This window comes from Balaenoptera borealis (genome assembly GCF_965194805.1).
Source record: "Balaenoptera borealis genome assembly, chromosome: 16".
In the NCBI taxonomy this organism is placed as follows: domain Eukaryota; kingdom Metazoa; phylum Chordata; class Mammalia; order Artiodactyla; family Balaenopteridae; genus Balaenoptera; species Balaenoptera borealis.
The window spans coordinates 87,433,224-87,455,404 of NC_138872.1; the positions used below are offsets into that span (position 1 = coordinate 87,433,224).

Consider the following 22,181-nt stretch of genomic DNA (forward strand, 5'->3'; position numbering starts at 1 on the left):
TCCACATTTTTGGGTATTTGTTATAGCAATACCCCACTTCCCAGCACCCGTATCAGTATTTTGTACTTTTTCATTGCAGTGTGGCAATCTATTATTTGACTATAGCAATATGTTCATCCAGTCTGTTGTTAATAGACATTTGGGTTATTTCCAGTTTTCAGCTATTTGCATGTGGCTTCTAGGAATGAGCCTTTTTTGGTGGACATATGCTTTTATTTCTCTTGGGTAAATGTCTTGGAGTGGGATTGCCTCAAGGGTTATTCTTTTTCCACTCTTGGTCCACTGTGGACAGCCAGATTCCATGCTGCTTCTAAAGGCTGGTAGGTTATCCCTTCGTTAATCCTGATTTTATCTAGAAAGTTCAGGTCCATTCCCAGCCTTGCTGGGACCTAAGCCTTCCTCTCCTATTGCTTTAACCCAAGTTCCTAAGACCTTTATTATTTCTGAAAGCCCTGTGAGTGGTTTGCTTCAGCTTTTGTTCATCCCTGTAACTTAAAGTTCCCCCTATATCTGGCACCTTTTCTTGCTTTTGACTCCAACTATGTATTAAAAACAGTTTTGGGGGTAAAATGTTACCTAGCATTTCTATATGTTTGGGGAAGAGGGTGAATATACTTCTGCATCAGTTCAGACCATCATAAGAAGTCTCTGATTTAAAACTTTACCTTTGAGGGACAACTTTTTGGAGCAAGTAATATTGATATATCCATTTTACATGTGAGCAAACTGAAGCTGAAGGAAGTTAAGTAGCTTGTGCAAAGTCTAATTCGGACAGCCAACATGTTTGAGATATTTAAAGCTTCCTGGGGCTCATGGAGGATGTGAGCAAATCCCTTTACCGCAGGTAGGAGTTTTAGAATGGATATTTGAGAGGTACTGCCTGAGAAGGTAACTCATAGTGTCACAGGAGGATTTGATTTCATGATCTTCACAGTATTCAATGAGATGATACTGGTTCAGCAATTAGCACACTGCCTGTAACATAGTAAGTGGTAAAAAAATGTTTGGGGGACTTCCCTGGTGGTCCAGTGGTTGGGACTCCGTGCTTCCACTGTGGGGGGCACGGGTTTGATCCCTGGTCAGGGAACTAAGATCCCGCATGCCGTGTGGCGCGACCAAAAACCAAAATAAAGTTTGGGACTATTGATATTATTAATTAACTAATTTATTTATTTATTGGCCATGGCGTGTGGGATCTCAGTTCTCCCACCAGGGATTGAACCCGTGCCCCCAGTAATGGAAGCGTGGAGTCTTAACCACTGGACCACCAGGGAAGTCCCTTGATATTATTAATGAAATTATTATATTTTTTTCCTGCTTTTAGAGTCCTTCCCCTTCCCCACAATATGATTTACAGAGCCATAGGCAGCTTCCCTACCAAGCCTCCTAAAACAAGAGGTTATGGGTGGGGACTTCCCTGGTGGCACAGTGGTTAAGAATCCACCTGCCAATGCAGGGGACACGGGTTCGAGCCCTGGTCCAGGAAAATCCCACATGCCGCGGAGCAACTAAGCCCGTGTGCCACAACTACTGAGCCTGCGCTCTAGAGCCCACGAGCCATAACTACTGAGCCTGCGTGCCACAACTACTGAAGCCCATGCGCCTAGAGACCGTGCTCCACAACGAGAGAAGCCACCGCAATGAGAAGCCCGCGCACCACAACGAAGAGTAGCCCCCGCTCACCGCAACTAGAGAAAGCCCGTGTGCAGCAATGAAGACCCAACGCAGCCATAAGTAAATAAATAAATAAATTTAAAAAGAGGTTATGGGTGGACCAGAATTTCCTGATTAAGAACTTTGAAGATAAGTTGCTAGCTTTATAGCACAGGGGAAATGCCACAGGGGATATGAGGCTGGTCTCTGGTACCAGACAGCATGGATTTGAATCCCAGATCTTCTATCAGCTAGCTCTGGGGTCTTAGTGTGTTGAAGTTTTCTGGCTTAACTGGAGATAATCATACTACTATTTCCTAGATTTATGGTGAGGAGTTGATGAGTTTCTAAATAAAAAGCATGTATAAGAGTGCTCAGTACATAGCAGGCACATTCAGTAAATGTTAGTGTGGTTAGTGTGCTTAGTATTCAGTGCTGTTTATCAGACATTCCTGGCTTTCTGTCTTCCAGGGACATGGTAGTGTCCCGCTTGTGGCTGGGTAGAGCCATGACACAAGTTCTGGCCAATGAATTTCGAGTAGAAGCGTTGTGTGTCACTTCTGGGCCAGAGCAGTTAAATGCTCCAGAGTACCTTCCCTTTGTCAGGAGGGCGGAAATTCCAGATGGTGGCTGCCCCCTTATCCTGGTTTCGGGCTGATGAGGATGAACATAAACCTTCGTTGTTTCAGGCCTCTGAGATTTGAGATTGTTACTGCAGCATGATTGAGCCTATCCTGACTAAAATGTGAACTACTGTTAATATTTCTAGGATATACTCCTCAAAGCATTTAGTAACTCTTTTGAAGGGTCCTTAGGAGGACTTGGAAATGCTCGCGTTTTTGTAGGATAACTGATGGTAGCCCCTCTCTGCATGGCCCCCAGTGTAGTGCACCCCAACTTCAGTGCTCTGCATTCCGAGTTCTGTCAGTTTGCTTACAGAGTTCTCATTTTCCTGAAAGGAAAGCAATAAAAGTGACTGCAAAAACATTAACAGTCTTAATGTAATTGGATTCTTGCCACTAATCAAAGGGTTTTAAAAATCAGAAATTCCTGGCTTCCCTGGTGGTGCAGTGGTTAAGAATCCACCTGCCAATGCAGGGGACACGGGTTCGAGCCCTGGTCCAGGAGGATCCCACATGCCACGGAGCAACTAAGCCCACACGCCACGACTACTGAGCCTGCGCTCTAGAGCCCGTGAGCCACAACTACCGAAGCCCACGTGCCTAGAGCCTGTGCTCCGCAACAAGAGAAGCCACCGCAATGAGAAGCCCGCGCACCGCAATGAAGAGTAGCCCCCGCTCACTGCAACTAGAGAAAGCCCACGTGCAGCAACGAAGACCCAACGCAGCCATAAATAAGTAAATGAGTAAATAAATTTTTTTTAAAAATCAGAAATTCCGTTTTCTATTTAGCATTTCCTGAATGAAACAGAAATAGTATAAGGATTAGGCTTCTTTGGCGAGATGTAAAGAAGTTACAGGCAGGCATATTTCAGTGCACGCTTCCCAAGCACTCTCTCACAGTTAGAGATATCTGGCAGTGGAGCCCACAGCTCGTAAGGACTGAACTCCCTCTTCTGGAGGCATTCACAACCAGTCACGTCGGAACCAGTGGTTTCCTTCCACGGCACCCACGTTTCCAGCCCCAACACCCACTGCACTGTGTGTGGTGTGAGAATCCTGCTGTGTTCTGCTCCTCCATTCAATTCCAGCAGGAACTTTGGAGGGTGGGGATGTCTCCTGGTTATCCCTGTGTGGCGTCCCTCACTCTACTCTCTCATGCTGTAAAAAATTCCATACCTAGCAAATGCTCAGGAAATGTTTGTGAGAATAAAACAAACTTTCAACTTAGAGCAGTGGTCTCTCACCTGGGCTGCACCTGAGCATCGTCCAGGGAACTTAAAAAAAAAAATCCCGAGTCCGGGCCATACCCGAGACCAATTAAATCAGAACTCCTGGGGGTGGGCTTCAGGCAGAGTATATTTGAATGCTCCCCAGGTGATGAGTGCCGCCAAGATGCAGGACCACTGAACTGGAGGCTGTGTGACCATATATCAGGGGTGTTAAAGTAAAATAATAAATTTCATGTGCTGTTATTCTTGAGTAATATCTGACTTCATACTTGTTTAATGCTTCACAGTTTTCAAGGTGCAGTGAATGTTTAAACATTTAATAAAGATCTTACAGTCTAGCAGGGGACAGAGATATGTATCAAATAATGCCAGGAAGTTAGAGGGAGGCGGGGGGTGGGGGGGGAATGTGTATGCCCCGGTCTTGGGAGGGGAGAAAGTGCCGAGCACAGCATTTGATGCAAAAACAGCCTAAAGGAAGCCCATGGTGGCAGAAGGAAACAGCATCCGCCTGTGGCTTGGGAAAGCTGCTGTATGCCCACCTGTGGCAGAGGTACACCGCTTCCTCAGTTGTGCTGGGGCAGAGCACTGTTGTTGGTGCCAGCCCACAAAGAGGTCCAGTAGCTATAGCAAGGAGAACTAACTACCTGGGGAGGCTGGGGCCCTTCCTAGGACCCTGAAAGGGACCCTGAGCTCTTGATCGCTGTTACCAACTCCCTGGGTGTTTATGGGTGTCCCGTTTTAGGGGGTCCAAGGTCCCTACTTTTGAAACCAGGCCCTGCCTAGTGGAGCCCTGCCAATCGCTCCAGCTTCCTTGTCTGCTCCCACTTTTAGCCTCAGGAGGACCACAGCGTTTGCAGCTGTGTGATGCCTCAGGGCCTGCGTGCCTGCGGGGACCCACTCCCTCCTGCTCCTGCTGAATTCCTCATTCCTCCAGCCGCAGCTCAGGCTCTACTCATCCTGGGATCCCTTCACCCTGGCAGCGCCGGGGGAACCCTCTTGTGCGGCGCTCCCACAGCCTTGTTTTGGAAGTCAGCACACTGGATCCATTCGGGTCGCCCGTCTGTCCTCCAGACGGGGGAAGGTACCAAATGCATCTTTGTATCCTCAGCACCCAGCACAGGGCCCGCCTGGCCTCCAGGCGACAGTCAGGAGACCTGAGTGAGTGAGCCAGTGAGTGAGTGAGTAAGAGGGTGGTAAGTGAACGAACGACTGAATGACAAGGTGGGTAAGTGAGCGAATGAGCTAGTGGGTGAATGAATGAGCGGGTGAACGACTGGGCGGACGAGAGGGTGAGCGTGTGAATAAATGAATGAATGACTGAGTGGGTGCCTGAGTGAGGGCAGGTGGGGGCTGAACGAGTGGGCGAGGGTGCCGGCAGCGAACCGGCGGGCTGGAGCGGCGGACGCAGGAGGGCTGAGCGCGCGCCCGGACCGCGCCACCTGCCCTACCCGGGGCCGCGTGGCCGGGGCGGGACGGGGCGGGGCGAGGCGAGGATGGGAGTAGGCGTGGCGAGGTCGGGCGCGGGCGTGGCAGGCCCGGGTGGGCGGGGATAAGCTGGGAGCGGGCGTGGTAGGCCCGGGTGTGGGCGGGGCGAGGCCAGGCAGAGCCCAGGCGGGCGCGGAGGAAGTCACGTGGCGCGCGCTCACATGACTGGCGGCGCGATGGACCTGCTGCCCGCGGCGCCAGCAGCTGCTGCGGCTGAGACGGAGGCGGACGAGGAGGTGGACCCGCCGGCGGCAGGTATGGCAGGCACCCACCAGGCCCCGCGCTGCTCCGGGCCGCGCCCCCCGAGACCCTGCGGCCTTTGGCACTCTGCCTGTCGGCGGGGCGCCCGCCGGGTCCCCCCTCCCACTCCCGCGTCCACGCCCAGGAGGGCGCGTGGCCGCGCGGCCCAGAACCGGAGCACCTGTCCGGGTTTGCGCCTCGCCGCGCGCTTCTGCCCGCGTCTCCCCGGGACTGTCCGGGTCCCTGGGGGCCGCAGGGCCCGCCCGCCCCGCGCTTCCTGCTTGCCTGCCTGCCCGCCGCGTGGGGCGCAGTCCCTGGACCTGCCGGGCCTTGGCAAGAACTCTGGCCGCTCAGGACTTAAGTGTTCTCGAACGCCAGCCCTTCGTGTTTCTCCCTAAGTGCTTTGCTTAGCGGATGAGCGTGAGGCTTGCGTTTTCTAGGATGTCCCTGTTTAAAATGGTACCCCCTTTAGTCCTCTAACTGGAGTATAGATGAAGGTGGGGGTTGGTGTGAGTTACTGCTGCTTCTTGCGGGGTGGCGGGGGCCCAAGGTTGGAAGCTCCGGCTGGGCCGTCTGGCGAGGTGTCCCTGAGGAGGCCATGCTTAAAGTGAGTTCTGGAGGGCTGCTAGACAGTGGATTCATTAGGGAGAAAAAGAGGCGGGAGTGGCGTGAAGCTGCTGGGCGCAGGGCTGGCGTTGCGCCGGGTTGGCCTCATTGGCGTGAAGTCCCTTGGTGAGTCTGCGTCTAGGCAGCAGTCCCCATCCCGCCACCCCCACTGGTCTTTAGTTACTTTTCCTTTCCATGTAGCCGTGTAAGGAGAAGCATGTGATGGCTCTTGCTCGTGGTTAGAACACTGTGTTCATGAGGTCACACGTTCGAGCCCAGGTGGGCCAGTCGGCCCACCTGTACCAGGACCGCACGCTGGGCCCCCAGTGTTTGGGTAGGAATGGTTCTTCCCCCGAGGATTGTAAAGCAGCTCAGCGTTCCTGGATGTGATGGTTACTCAGGGGTCTCTTTGCAGGTACAGGGACAGCACCGTTTCCTGCAGGGCTCACCCACTAGCTGCTGTTGTGGTGTCATCTACCACTGTTCTCCGAGACTGGCAGCGGGCCTTCCTTGGGGCCCTGGTGATTTTATTAGCCATCCTGGATGGCAGGTGAAATGGTAGAGGAAAACAAAAACCAAAAAACCCACAACCCAGAGGCAAGTGACTTGTCCACAGTGGGCAATGTTAAGGGGGCATGTCATGGTGTGGATGGTGTTTGGAAGGGCTGGAGTCAGAAAATACAAGTCTTTGAGAATGAATTTTGTCCAGAGATGATATGTGTATCTCTCATGCTTTAGCAAGGGTTTATTTTTGACTGTTGAAGAAGTAGTGGCTTATGGGTATACAGCAAATTTCCTCTTCTCTGGTGTTCTGTCCACACAGCCAGAGCCCACCGTTAGTGTTAATTGTGGGGATCGCGGGGGTCTAGGTCTTTGTAGTAGCTTTGGGATTGTCAGAAAAAATTGTGTTCACTGTGGTTTTCAGCCTTAAGGGTCTTATTATATTTCTAATCCCTGGAAGCTTAAGGTGTAAATGATAACTTCCTCCTGACAAATTTAACTTTCAATTATGCAATACATGGACAAACACACAGAACATTATAGATTAAAGTCTCACCCCATTTGCAATCACCTCCTCTTACCAGTTTGGGACGCATCCTCTTATCTCTATTTTTGTGTCTTATACATACGTGTACTCACACAATGTTCACCTCCTTGTGTGCTTGTGCCCGTGTTTCCCTAGCGCAGTGTATTAGTTTTCTGCTGCTGCTGTAACAAATTACCACAAACATAGTGGCTTAAACAGCAAAAATTTATCGTCTTACAGTTCTGGAGGTCAGTTGCTCCAAACAGGTTTCCCTGGGCTAAAATCCAACTGTGGGCAGGGCTGCGTTCCCTCTGGAGGCCCTCGGGGAGAAGCCATTTCTTGGCCTTTTCCAGCTCCCAGATGCCTTCCGCATTCCTTGCCGGAGGATCCCCTTGCTCCAGCTACCGTGGGCCACACCTTTCTTGTCTTGTCATCTCTCTGATTCTCTTTCTTTTGTTCACTTCTTCCGCTTTTAAGGACCCCTAGCATTACATTGGGCCCACCTGCTAATCCACATCCTTGCCCTCCTTTCACGGTCAGCTCATTAGCAACCTAAACTTCATCTACACCTTTAATTCCCTTTACTGTGTAATCTAACAGATTCACAGGTTCCAGGGATTAGGATGAGAGTACCGTTAGGGGCCATTATTCTGCCTTAGATACCCCCAAGGAGTGGAATTGCCGTGTCATAGGGTTGCATATTTTTTGTTTTAACAAATCCTTACAAATTATCCTCTCTGGTGGCTATTACCAATTTATACCTGTAACAGCAGTGCATCTTTTCCCCATAACCTCATCACCATTTCATACCATTTTTTAAAAAACTCCCTTCAGCATTAGAGAAATTAAGAACGTGTTTTATTTTTGTTTTAATTTCTATTTCTTCGATTATCAGTGAGGTTTAGTTTCTTGTAATACTTTGACCTTGTATGGCCTTCTGAACCAATTGTTCTTATTTTTTGCCCATTTTCTTAAGGGATTGTCTTTTTTTCTTTGATTTTTAGCAGTTCTTTTTGTATTTTGGACATAAACCTGTGGTGGGTTTTATATTAAAATCATTAACTATCAAAATATCTGACTGCAACACTCTGTTTTCTGACTATGCAGCATGAGAGTTTATTTCAAGGCTTGTTTAGAGGTTACAAAGCTCAATGATTGTGCCTTAGAGTGACAAAGAATGAGTATGATATGTGCTTGATTGTCTAATCTGATTTTTGCGATTGCATCATACACTGATAAAACAAGTATAGACAGATTACCAGTGTGTATCCCAGCCCTGCTTTCTTACAACCCTGCAGACCTAAACTTGGTTTTTATTTATTGATTTATTTATTTATTGGCCACTCTCTGCGGCTTGGGGGATCTTTGTTCCCTGACCAGGGATTGAACCCGAGCCCTTGGCAGTGAAAGTGCCTCGTCCTAACCACTGGACCGCCGGGGAAGTCCCCTAAACTTGGTTTTTAGAACAAGGGAGAATCAGCTTCACTTCCGTTGGAGCGCCTCATTGGACGGTACTCCATACATCCCATTTGGTTAGGAAACTCTGAGCCGTTTGTCTTCCCAAACCTCTGGCTGCCTCCTGGTTGTCTATGGGGTCAGGCCTGACCTCTGCTTATCCTCTGAGCGCCTCCATGACCAGCCGCCGCCCTCTCTGCACGCCTGCGCGGTTTCCACACCCCCTGTGCTCCCGCCACCACCCTCGCTGCTCCTGCTCTGCCTGTACACATCTGTTATGCAAGTCATGAGCTGTCACTTGAGATGTGTGCATTTGACGGATTAAATTATACCCTAAAGTACCATCTGCATTGGGGCAAAAAACCTTCCTGCCCGTTCCTCTCCCTCCGTTACACACATTTCCGTTGTCAGCTCCTGATCGGTGGAAACCATTATTTTTCTTCACATCCCAGTGTCTAGAATAGTATCTGCTTTTCGGAAAGGGCTCTGATGTTGGAAAAAGTTTTTTTTTTCCCCCCCGTGGCATGCGGGATCTTAGTTCCCCGACCAGGGATTGAACTTGGGCCTCCTGCAGTGGAAGCTCGGAGTCCTAACCACTGGACCACCAGGGAAGTCCCTAGAATTACATTTTTATCGTAAGTGTTTTTTAGGATAGTATCACATTTTCATTTGGTAACAATGGTAGCTATGCGGATATTATTTAAATCGGTGTTAATGGTCTTTGAACTCCGTCTGTTTCTCCCTTTCACACACACACACACGCACACACACACACACACACACACACACATACACACAATTTGCAAGGTAAAAGGTGTCCATTTGAAGAAAGAGGAACTGAATCACTATTACGTAGAACACATTTTGCCAGAACTTGTGGTTAGCAAGAAAGTGATATGTTCTGGGTTGGGGAATTCTGTTTTGGTTTATTTTTTCCTTCCTAAGAAAAAAGCACCAGAAAAAGAGATGTCTGGCCCGCAGTGTGCTGGGGTGACGGGGAGGGGCTGGAGTGGTGAGATGCTGGAGAGATGTGAGCCGCCTTCTGTGGCCCGCGGTGCGTGTTAAGAGGAGCTCTGCCCTGGTGGTTAGAACCTGGGGCAAGTGAGCAGACAGGCGGCCCGGACCCTCGGGAATTCGAAGAGCTCGACCCTTGACCACGCACGTTACCCTCTGAAGAACTGTAGTGCTTTCATCCTTTGAACGTTTTTGTTGCAGAATCATTAAGAAGTCATAGCCAGACTTGGGGTAGACGTTCTTGGTGAAAGTACCAGTATTAAAACCTCACGTGGGACAGACGGGCGCAGGAGGGCCCCAAACATGATCTGTGAGTTGAGCTCTAGGGGAAGCTGAGGCCCCACTTGGCTCTATTTCCTGCTGGCCAGGTTGTAGGAGGACACACGTGTCCTTGGGGTGTGTGGATAGGCATGCTGGCGGGGGCGGGGGGGTCCTTCAGCGCTCTTACCCAATTTGGAGTATGTGTGCTAAGCAAAAGGAAAGTGAAATTGCTCGATTGATGAATTCCAGGGACGCTTGGTAGGGACTGGAGACATCTCTGAGAAGTACATTTACATGATTTTCCGAGAGTCTTTAACCTGATTTGTGCTAGTGAATTCTCTCCTACAAGTCTTATGAGTGAAGTGCAAGCAGACCAGTAAAGTCTCATGTGGTATGTGGTTCGGCACCGCGAGGGGAATGTTGCTGTACACGTAAGATAAGCGCAAATACAAACGTGTTGTCAAAGGGAGCGCGCCCGTGAGCTCACGGCTGCTGCGTCTTAGCCTGTTTCCTTTTTCCTGTGCATATGCGTGTGACATAGGTAACCTCAGGGTGCATTTACGTTTGGTTTGGTAGTCTGTGCGTTTCACTTAGCGTCATTCTACACTACTAAGAAGTTTTCCTAATTCACTATTTGATGTCTGTGTAATAATGAATCAAGGAATGTACGTTTGTGCCTTTAAAGTGCTAATGTTGTAAAATTTGATCCTTTACGTTGAATCAGTATTAAAAAAATGTCCTGATGCTTGCACTTGGTAAACAAAGTTTCTCTCCTGCTAAACTAGTTCCCCAACCTAGAGGTGACCGCTGCTGTCAGCAGTGCGTGTTGAATCACAGTCTTAGTAAGCTCAGTTGTTAGGCTTTGAGAGCTAGGGGGATGTCCTTAGATGATCTCTGCCATGTCCTGTTTAGTGACCTTTTGCAAATGCAAGTACTGAGTCCCAGCACCCTCCACTGAGGATGCTGAGAGAAGCCAGAGAAAATACAGACCGTAAGACTCCTCTTTATATTAAGTTCAAAGCCATGCAGAATTAGACTCTGCTGTGTGGGTTAGAATTAGACTCTGCTTACGCAGGTGATGAAAGTATAAATGAAGAGCAGGTGAAATGGCGTGAAAATGGGGCTGTGGTCGCCTCTGATAGGAGAAAGGAGGGTCTGCGAGGTACAGGTCATGGGGGCTTCCAAGATCCCAGCCATCTTTTAATTTTTGACCTGGATAGTGGTTCCACATGTGTTTGATACATAGTTTTGTTAAACTGTCCATAGACATTTAATACCCCTGTGTGTGTGTATGTGTGTCTATTTCACAGTAGAAAGTGTTGGGGGAAAACCCAGTGTGTCCCAGATCCTGAGACATTAGGTGGACTTGCTAACAACACAGTTTGACAAGCAAAGGTGGGTGCTGGGGATCTCATTTTAAAACAGTTTTGTGGGAGTTTTGGTCTCCCTTAGTTTTCACTCTCGAGTTAACATCGGAGGTGTATTTATAATGAAACGCATGTTTTCTTGTATTGACATCCACTCCTCACCTCGCTGTTCATCAGCAGGAGATCCCTGGCTCCGCTGTTTCCGATGTCTGTGTCTGGGTATTATTGGCGCTGGCCCGGCCCGCTGGCGAGTCCAGGTGTTCCAGTGGCCCCTGGGACCAGCAGGAAGGAGGACCGAGACCCCAGGGCCGCTGGCATCTGTGTGGCAGTGGGAGGGATGTCTGGGAAAGTCACCTGCTGTTCAGAGTACGCAACTCTTTGGCAGAGGCCATCTGCTGAGGCAGAGAGTCAGGTGATACTCCTGACTTGGCACAGTTAATTATCTTTAAAAGAGTAATTTCACCTCCCAGCTCCGGAGATGTTCCAGTCCAGACCGGGGGTGGAGGGCTTTTCCAGGAACTGGCCACTCACTGCTGGGGTTTCGCACGAAAGGGAGATTTGAAATTGCGTTGTCAGCTCTTCAGGACCCGAGGACGGTCTGTACGTGTGCGGGCCTTTATCTCGTGATGGCTTCTGCACACTGAGCGTCCTTCTTAGGATGGACGGTGAAGTAGGGAGTCTTGTGGGAGTTTCTGCAAGAGGTTATAGTTTGCCTCTGCCCCGTGGAAGGGGCCTGTTTCCCCTGAGAGGGTCTCTGCTGGGCGTACGGAGTCTCCCATCCTCTACCCCCTTGCTGGGAGGGAGCTGATTCGGGCGTTCTTTGCAGAGCGGTAGCGCTGTGTGGTAGCTGTGATGACTGAGCCTTCAGAGCACGTGCTGTGTGCCAGATGCCCTTCCTCGTGCCTGATGTGTGAAGCAGCTTAATCCTCTCTGATGCTATGAGGCGAGGCGTCTCACCACTTTACAGATGGGGAAACCGAGGCACGCAGAGGCCGTAACTTGCCCGGCACCTACAACTAGCGGGTGGCGGAGCTGGAGTGCCGTCTGGCGCGCGGCTCCGGCCCCCGGTGGGAGTGTTGCCTTCCCGCTCCAGCGGCCTGGCTCGGCTGCCCCTCGGACCCCTTTCAGGACCCCGTCTGGAGGATTCGCTCCCGACTGCTTTAGCCAGTGCCTCCCGGACGGAGACCCTTCTGTCCTCAGAGGGCTTTTCTGAGCGGGAGAGGTGGCTCCGTGAGCCTGTGCTCGTAAGGAGCGCCCGAGACCCTCGTGAGGTGTCGCGTTCTCTCTGCAGAAAGGAGCGCCACCGCCGGGCAGCGGTGAGGGTGCGAGCTTGGGCCTCAGCCCTGCACCCCGTCTGCTGAGCGTCCCGAGTTCAATCCGGGGAGCGGGGCGTCGACCGGGGGCTTGTTTCCAGCTGGCTTGGGCGTGAGAGCTCTCAACAGATCACGTCACGTGTGTTGCGGCCCACGGGCCGAGCTCCCCCAGCTGTCTGAGATGCTTAGATCACCCTGGTGCACCGGCTTCGGAGTTCTGCGCAGACAGGCACTGCATGAGAGCCCCGTCTTCGTGGCCTGGAAAACTGGGTCTCCACCATTTAGTGCAGAGGTTTGATTGGGGCGGGGAAGCTGACTAAATATTTTTCTTTCTGTGACATTTTTCACGGTTCCTAATTTGTTCATGCCAGTTTCCGAGGCGTTCCGTGTTCTGGTTGATTAATTGCATTCCTGGTCGTTTACCCCGCAGGCAGCTGGAAGGCAGGGGCCTTTTTTTAAAAAAAAATTTATTTATTTTTTATACAGCAGGTTCTTATTAGTCATCTATTTTATACCTATTAGTGTATATATGTCAATCTCAATCTCCCAGTTCATCCCACCCCCCGCCCCCTCCCCAGGCAGGGGCCTTGTCTCACTCCTTGTGCCCCCTTCTGTGGATCAGCAAATATCTGTTTAAATGGATTGAATTGTATGTCACTTGGCTTGTGCTGTCGGGTGATCGCTCGGACTTTTATTAAAGGGACTGAATGAGGCTGGGAACACAGGTCCTCCATTTAGCCGCCACTGGGATCGAGACACACCGAGTCTGCCAGATATTTTGGAACATGTTCACTTTGGTGTCCAGAGACCCTAGAAAACCGGAGTCACTTTCAGACGGAACCATCCAGGCCTGGGAGGAGGGTTTAAAAAAAAGAGAACAAAACCAAAACCAGATGGAATTTAGTTACACAGAGGTGAGTATTCTTTTTGGAACTTTGAACTTCTACTTTGTGAGTTATTCCAAGATTTCCCGAGTTAGCTAAAGTAGTATTCTTTTTAAACTCTGGAAAAAGTCCCTGGGCCTCCGCACGTAAAAACATTCCAGAAATGAGAGACCTAAGAGGCTTCTGGAGGGAGAGACTCAATGAACCCTTTCAGAAGCAGGTTTGGTGAGATTCACGGAGAAGCAGGGGTCCCGTGGCTGCCCTGTGGGTTCCTCTTGCTCCAAGTTGAGTCAGAGGAAGTCGTCTGATAGGTGACTCCTTTCGGGCCTGGACTTCAGTCTTGTGACGTCTTAAGGAAACAAACCAGCGATCTTCCCCTCTCTTTGTGCTTTGGCCCCTCGACTCTCCCTCGGGAAGGAATAGCCACTTTCGGCCGGAGAAGCCCCGTGTGTGCGAACGTGAGTGGTTCCCGTCCCCGGGGCTCCCAGGGGCAGTGGGCGCTCTGGGGATTTGCCAGCAGAATTTAGGGGGTCACGTGTCAGGGGACCCAGTGCTTGAGAGAGCCACGTCCCCTGGCCAGCAGTTCATGCGCTCTGTGGTTTCATCTGGGCGCAGGTCCTGTAAAAACCAGCCGCGTGCTAGTTGCCTTCACATATAAACATATATTTAACATTCTTGTAGCCAGCCAGTAATGTAGATGGTATTGTCCCCATTTTGGAGAGGAGAAAACTGAGTGCAGAGAGGTGAGCGGCTCTCTCACAGCAGGGTTTGCGCTGAGACCCTCTGACCCCTGGCCCAGGCGTGGGGTGTGCCCGCCCCTGCTCCTCTCCACGTTGTGGGCCTCGAATGAGGCCCTGTGAGTTAAGGAGGCAACAAGGATCTGGTGTCATCGGGTAACCTGGTGCAAGTTCAGGCCCCACGCATCACCTGGCTGACTCTGACCAGGCGGGCCATGCTGCCGGCTGGGCCTCCAGTTTTCACATCTGTGAAATGGGGTCACAGTACCTACTTAGACTGTTTGTAGGATTCAGGAGATGTTGTATCAGCATCCAGAAGGTTCAGACACTGGTCGTGGCTCTTGCTCGAGTGGTGGTCGATACCGCATACAGCTATCCAGGTGACCGTCTTCCTCCCTGCCTTTGAATTCATGCGAAGAGGAAGAAGAGGGGAAAAAAGCACTTTATTAAGGGGAACTTGACTGGTTTCTTGGCCCTCAGTGGCTGCTTCCACTTCGACTGACTTGCAGCTTCAGGCCACGTGGACCCCGGGGAGGTCCACAGGGTCCTGAGTGTGGCCACTTGGAGTTTCTGTGGCAACATCACCAGCTCACATTTTCTTACTTGTGCCTGAAACCCAACCAAAGGGTTTCACGGGTAGATGGTATTGTCCCTTCTTAGCAGACACCTTCTTTAAGATTGCGAGCTGTGTTCCAGGCACAATGCTGGGGTGGGAGGATACTTAGTTTGTATTCACAAAAACTAGAGAGGAGGGAAGGAATTCATAAAGCATTTTTAAAAGCTTTATTGAGATATAAGTCACATACCACATAATTCACCCATTTCAAGGGTACAGTTCCGTGATTTTTAGCGTATTCCGAGAGTTATGCAGCCTTCGCCACAATTGATTTTAGAGCATTCTCATCAGCCCGTACCCGTTAGTAGTCTCTCCCCATGCCCCCAACCCCCTCTTCCCCCAGCCTAGACAACCACTGCTCTTTCTGTCTCTGTAGATTTGCCTGTTCTGGAAGTTTCATATAAATAGAACCATATAATTTGTGGTCCTTTGTGATTGACTGCTTTCACTCAGCACAGTGTTTTCAAGGTTCATCGATGTTGTAGCATGGGTCAGTACTTCATTTCTTTTTATGGCTGAATAATATTTCGTTGTATGGATAATTCACATTTTACTTATCCATTCATCAGTCCACGAACATTTGGGCTGTTTCCATGTTTTGGCTGTTATGACTAATGCTGACGTGAACATTCATATACAAGTCTTTGTGTGGGCATAGGGTTTCATTTCTCATGGGTGTACACCTAGGAATGGAATCATTGGGTCACATGGTAACCCATGTTTAACCTTTTGAGGAACTGCTGGACTGTTTTGCAGCAAACTGTGAGGGTTCCAACTTCTCCACATCCTCACCAACACTTGTTATTGCTTTTTTCATTATATCCATCCCAGTGGGTGGAATCTCATGTGGTTGGTCATCTTTTCATGTGCTTGTTGGCCTTTTGTACATCTCCTTTGGAGAAATGTCTATTCAAATCCTTTGTCCATCTTTAAAATTAGGTAATTTGTCTTTTTAAAAAACTTGAGTTATGAGAATTCTTTATGTATTTTAGACCCAAGACCCTTATCAGATACATGGTTTACAGATGTTTTCTCCATTTCTGTGGGTTGGCTTTTTACTTGCTTCATGGTATCTTTTACAGCACAACAGTGTTTAATTTTGATGAAGTTCAATTCATCTATTTTGTTCTTTAGTTGATGCTTTTGGTGTCATACCTAAGAAGGCTTTGCCTAACCCGAGGTCATAAAGATTTACTCCTGTATTTTCTGCTGAGAGTTTTGTAGTTTTAGCTCTTACATTTAGGGCTGTGATCCATTTGGAATGAGTTGTTGTGTGTGGTGTGAGGAAGGGGTCTGGTGTCATTCTGTGGCATTTGGAAACCCGGTTGTCCATCATAAAGAACTTTTGGGGTGCACGTGCTGTGTGCCACTCCTGTGCTAGGAAGTATTAGGGAATCAAAGCGCCCTGAAGGCGTTTATGTGGTGTGTGGGAGAAACCCGTGAACAAGATGGATTAGGAAAGCTCAGCAAGGACGTTCAAGCCAATCACGAGAGTAGGAAGGGTCAGTGATTCCAACTGGGGCTCGGGAAACACTTCACTGGTGAAGGGGTGTCTGAATTGAGCTTTGGAGGCTGGACGGGATTCAGTTTGGGAATTCTCAGCTAGTAAGTATCAGAGGGCTTGGAGGGAACTTAAGAGAGAGTTTATATTTTGCTTCAAGGTACAAACACTTAAACCTTCGCAGGAAGGTGAAAAACATTCTTCTCTTGCTGGGTAGGTTGGTTACCCGCAAGGCACGTTACAGCTTTCTGTGATCAGGGGTTTTGCCTTCTGTTCTTTGCGGGGATAAAAGGATTTCACTGCAACTTGGCAGAGAGACCATGGGGGGGCATGGGAGGACACCGCCAGCTTGAGGGTGTCGCTGCTCTGGGGCTCCGCGTGGCCGTGCGTGTTGACAGCCGTCCTGCGTGAGCAGCTCTGTCTTCTCGCGCGGCTCCCCGAGGTGCGGTGCCTGTCGCTGCTGAGGCCTGAGTGCGCCTTGTGCGGGTGGGGAGGGCATGGGGCTGTCGCCTGCCTGGGAGAACACAGTAGGCCTTGAGTTCCCTGCACGGCCTTCTTGCTCCTGCGAATTGGGGTCCTCCTTTCCGTCCACAAATGCTCACCGAGCGCTCACTACGTGCCGGACAGTGTTCTCGATCGCTGGGATTCTAACGGTGAACAAAATACACAGAGAGGCCCGCTCTCGGGGGGGCCGATGTTCCTGTAGCGGGAGGCGGACGGTACTCGGCAGACGCGGCGAGTCGCTGGCGCACGTGAGAGCCGCGGGGGCAGCCAGGGCGCAGGGCCGTCGTCCCTGAGGGAACGCCACTGAGAGTGAGTTCTGCCCCCGATTGGAAGGAGGTGGCCTGGTGCGTTTCTGGGAGGAGAACGCTGGCGGAAGAGGCGGCAGGTGAAGGCGCCGGGCCGGCAGCGGCGCGCCGCGTTCACAGGGCGGCCGGGCAGCTGGCGTGGCTGGAGAGCGGGGGGCAGGCGGGCGAGGGCTTTGCTGGCCGAGGAAGGTGAAGGGGCGTTTTGGGGGGGCGGTGGTGGAGCTGGGGAAACCCCGCGTTCAGAGCTATTCTCCTTAGCGGTTGCCCTTCTGATCCTCAGTTAGGAAACTTCAGTGTTTTTTTTAAATGCTGCCAGGAAACGTGCACAGATCACGCGGGCGACCGCGGTAACTCTCCGAGGGGTCTGAAGGGAGTGCTGGTGACGTAGTGCGGTCCACGTGGGAAGACAGAAGCCTTTCGGGAAGCGTCTGTGAGCGGGAGAAAAATGTGGAATTCTTTAGGAGTGGATTCTAAGGATAGAATAAAAAATAGGGCAGACTATTTTGTGAACGGTGATATTCTTCATGCTGTCTTTAAGAGTAGAAAGCAGTTAGTAGGAGAACGGCTAAATGATTTTTAGTTCCATATCTAAGTTATTATTCAGTCTTTACAGGTAACAGTCTTAATAACTTCGAAAATATGGAACAGTGTTGTAAAAGGAAAGAAATCAAGGTAAAATGGCAGATGAATTGCAACTGTATTCAAGAGTCAAGGGCCTACCAGAAGGGCGAGGAAAACCGGACGGAAAATAATGAGTGTCGGCCAGCGTGGGAGGCAGCTGGAACCCCTGCTGCTGGGAGTGTAAACTGGCTCAGTTACTTGGAAAACTGGAATTATTTACTGAGCTGCACATACGAAACCCCGAGATCCAGTAATTTCACTCTCAGGAATGTACCGAACAGAAATGCGTACACGCGTCCACCAACGTGCCGGTGCTGGCGTGTTTGTAGCAGCAGCGTGTGAAGCTGCCCAGATGCCGCTTGGCCGCAGAGGGAGTAACAGGCCGCGGCTGATCACACGGCGGGATCCACAGCAAGAAGATGGACCGTCTGTGCCCCATGAGCCGCGCAGAGGGGCTGTACACACCACGCTGAGTGGAAGAAGGCGGAAACAGAGGAACTCAGGATTTGAGTCCATGTGTATGGTATCAACAAAGAATCAGGCAGAGGTAACCTGTGGCTTTAGAAGTCTCTCCCTTGGGGAGAAGGGAGCGTGACGGGTACCTTCCTTTATCCAGGTGCTGTTACCCTGACGTGTAAATTCATTGAGCTGAACGGTCTTGAGATGTTTGCTTCTCTGTTAGCACACTCTGTTTCAATGTAAAAGGGTTTTAAAAGCCAGTGGGAAAAAAAAGGAATTGTATGTTTATTGTATATAATGAAACACAGTGTTTGCCTGGACTTTCTGGACACTTATGTAGAGAAAGTGCACAGACCTGCCTGGAAATCGTACCTATCAACTCTAAGATAATGGTTACTTTGGAATAGGAAAAAGGGGGTGGGGAGAATGGTATGCATCTGTAACATTTTGTTTTTTAAAACTTCTCTTCAGCAAAAAATAGGGCACGATGTCCTTTTTAGTGAAATCTTGGTGGATACATGGGTTCTGATATTTCCTGTATTTTCATGTATGTTTGAAGTATTTCACAACAAAAATACATGTATTTAAAAGGATAGGATGGAAGTGAAACAGTGTTCATAGTGATTATCTGAGTGGCTAGGAATTTAGGAGGTTTTTGCTTCTACAGAAAAGCTGAAAGAAACGTGGTCATGGAAGCTTGGAAACATGCTTGGTATTTGAAAATTGTTTGTGTCATATCACAACCCTATACACGAGGATAATGCACACAGTGAACACGGATGTATATGGATTGTTGAGTTGGAGAGATTTTATTTCAAGATTTTTTTTTTTAATGGATTTTTTAAAATAAATTTATTTATTTATTTATTTATGGCTGCGTTGGGTCTTCGTTGCTGCACGCAGTCTTCAATAGTTGTGGCTCGTGGGCTCAGTAGTTGTGGCATGTGGGCTCAGTAGTCGTGGCTCACGGGCTCTAGAGCCCAGGCTCAGTAGTTGTGGCGCACGGGCTTATTGGTTGCTCGGCGGCATGTGGGATCTTCCCGGACCAGGGCTCAAACCCGTGTCCCCTGCATTGGCAGGCGGATTCTTAAACACTGCACCACCAGGGAAGTCCCTTTATTTCAAGATATTGTAACGTTACATAAAATAGGTTATTAAAAGAAAAATAAACCTTAAAGCTGATGAAATTGAAGCCATGCACAGTTTGTTCAGTTGAGCTCCTGAGCTAGGGACAATCAAAAGCTGGCTGGTGACAGATCACTTTTTAGGGCGAGCTGACCACAGATGGGGCAGCTCTGTCTCCTGGTGTTTGGGGGGCGTTCCTGTCATTCCCTGGCCATGGAGCTGCTGAATGCTCATTTCTGAGGCCATGGCCATGATAAGGATGAGGAAACTTCTGCTTCCATTTCCTGAGAACAGTTTGTTAACTGTAGAATAACAGTGTAGCCTAGAGAAGTTTTCAGAGGTTGAAACAGTTTCATGAGCCTGAGAAGGAATATTCAGGTTGAAAAGGGTGTCTGCTGACCCCATCTTACGTTATTTCGGTGAAAAGGTTGTCTGTCGTCTGGAACGTCGTTCGTTCCGCATTTGACGACTGCAGAAAGCACGGTGGCAGCATTTGTGTACATCTGCTTTTCGTTAGATGAGGGGCACGGGTCTGGGTGAGGCCCTGAACTCCTTCCCTCCGGTTGCCCTGTGACAGTGGTTCTCACGCTGTGGCCCCCGGATCAACAGCAGCATCTGGGGACTTGTTACAAATTCAGATTCTTAGGCCCCGCCCTAGACTCTGGGACTGGGGCCCAGCAATCTGTGTTTTTTTAAGTGTAAAATATACATAACGTAAAATTCTAACCGTTTTTAGGTGTACAGTTCTGTGGCATTAAGTGCATTCATATTGTGCCTCCATTGATACCATCCATCTCTAGAACGTATTCATCTTGCAAGATGGAAACTCTGCCCCATTGAACACTCCCCCTCCATCCTCCCGGCCCGCAGCCCCTGGTCCCCACCATCTGCTTTCTTTTTCTGTGAATTTGCTCTAGGGACCTCACGTGAGTGGAATCATACATTGTCTTTTTGTGTCTGGCTTATTTCGCTGGACACGATGTCCTCAGGGTTCATCCACGATGTCGCCTGTGTCAGTACTTCCTTCTTTTTTAAGGCCGAATAGTGTTCCGTCGTGTGGATGGACCGCGTTTTGTGGATGCATTCATCTGTCAGTGGACACTTGGGTATTTCCACCTTTTGGCTACTGTGAATAATACCGCATTGAACATGGCTGTGCAAATATGTCTTCTAGTTCCTGCTTTCAGTTCTTTTGGGTACAGACCCAGAAGTGGAATTGCTGGCTCCTATGGGGATTCTATATTTAATTTTTTGAGGAACTGCTGCACTGTTTTCCACAGCGGCTGCACCAACTTTTACGGTCCCAGCAGCCACACGCAAGGATTCCAATCCCTCCACGCCCTTGCCAACACTTCTCTTTTTTTGGTAAGAGCTACCTTAACCACCAGTGGGCGGGCGAGCCCGCAGGTGCTCCTGATGCGTGCTCAGCTTGGAGACCTCAGCCCTGGGACGGTGCTGTGTCTCGCTGGTCCCTGTCCTCCCCACATTCTGGTGAACGAGCAGCCGCGGACGGCAGTGGTGGTGGAACCCTGAGCGTGGAGTCCATCAGAAGACATGTTCGTACGCACCTGCCACTAAACGAAGAAAATAGGGACCTTCCGCGCTGGCTGCCTTTGGGGGCCACGTGACCTCTCAGGGCTCGAAAGGCACTTCACGCTGAGGGGAGCTCTGCCAGCAGGGAGGACCCCGGGGCTGCGTGGGCTGAGCGGGGTTAGGAGGCTCTCCTAGGGCTTAGAGCAGCCCCCCCACTGGAGCCGGCGTGGGTCGTGTGGGCAGCCAGGCTGGCCTCGGCCCCCGTGGGTGGCACCCTGTGCTGACTGTGGGGGGGGGGGTGGTCTCCCAGTCTGGACTTCCGTGTTGGTCAGCATTTGCTGAGGTTTGCTTAGATAAAACAAGGGTGTGTGCGAGACAGCGTGGTTTGTTCAGCAAGTCCTGTTCGTTTCCCAGAGCTTTGTTTGGGAGTAAGGGCCCCAGATGTTAGCTGCGAACAGAACACGTGGGGTTAGACCTCTTGGGATGCATCCCAGTGGCAGGGTTACTGCCTAAAGGTTCTGATGGGAGTGTGTTGGGAAGGATAGTTGGTCTGTGTGTGTGTTTGAAGTTTCATTGCTTTGATTTGTGGATAACCGACTTGGAGAATCCCAGAATCTCAGAGTTGAAGGGGTGTTAGATACTCCTAGCTGGCTGCTTCCCTCTTCATGCTGTGTGACCTTGGGGGCACACAGTGCGCTGGTGGCTGGCCTGGGAGCACTGCAGCCCCTTGTCACTGTCACCCCGGAGCCAGCGGAGCGAGATATCCAGAGAGGGGGGAGTGTGAGGCCCGGCCTCGCTGACCGTGAGGCCCTGATCCGTGGGCCAGCCTGGAGCCAAGGGCCCGACACGTGTTGTCTTGGGGAGCACGTGCTAAGTTTTACTCAGCAGATTTAGAGACTCTCTTGGGATTGGAACAAATGAGATCTGGGCTGGAGGCAAGGGTTCCCGAATGCGTCTGGGAGCTGGTTATCTTAGCTCTGCTGTCTCGTTCTGTTCCCACAAGGGCCATCCGTGTGGGCCGGTGTTAGCCCGATTCTCAGCCTGCGGGTCTGAGAGCTGCTTCCTGGCCCAGTGTCAGGACAGTGGGTGGCTTTTCAAGGCCAGGGCTTCCGGCTCCAGGGGACCCCACGGTAGAGCAGTTTTGTGCTGGAAAGTTTGGAGGGAACACCCTTGGAGAGGCCTGTTGGAAAGCTCAGAGGCCGTCACTCGCCAGCCACACTGCTGGGGACGTTGGAGACTGGATTTCTGCCCATGTCCGTCTAAGGTCAGAGCCAGCCTTTGTCCACCACCGTTCATCAGGGGCCTGGCTGGCCTCTCTTGTCCGAGCTGTTTCATCTCTGAGGGGGCTGGCTTGGTGGACGGTGCCTCTTCCAGGCCCTGGTCTTATGGGGCTGCTAAAACCTGTGTAGGAGGCTCCATTTGATAAGAGTCTTAAAGTCCTGCCGGTGACCTTGACATTGACTCCCTTGGTAAACCAGAATCTCCTCCCTGCGTTTCTGCCCTTTCGTCAGCGTCAGCGTGTGGGCCATCACACGACAGTGCAGCCTGTCTGAAATGGTCTTTTTCCCTTCTTTTTTTGCTCTTCAGTTTTTTTTTTTTTTCTTTGAAAATACGGGTGTCTTA

At 50.3% G+C, this 22,181-nt stretch overlaps 1 protein-coding gene across 7 annotated transcripts in view; it reads left to right on the plus strand.

Moving 5' to 3' along the window:
• The first annotated feature begins 4,354 nt into the window (after nt 1–4,354).
• Nucleotides 4,355–22,181, plus strand: part of SNX8 (sorting nexin 8) — a 40,712-nt gene continuing 22,885 nt past the window's right edge. For 3 of the 7 annotated variants that reach the window (XM_082360980.1, XM_082360978.1, XM_082360979.1), the window contains exon 1: nt 4,355–4,586. In XM_082360980.1, the coding sequence (XP_082217106.1) occupies nt 4,370–4,586 (217 nt within the window). In that variant the 5' untranslated portion in view covers nt 4,355–4,369. Of the gene's footprint in view, nt 4,587–5,112; nt 5,246–17,822; nt 17,989–22,181 lie in introns of those variants that run through there. The other 4 variants (XM_082360981.1, XM_082360982.1, XM_082360983.1 and 1 more) reach the window with 2 other exon arrangements.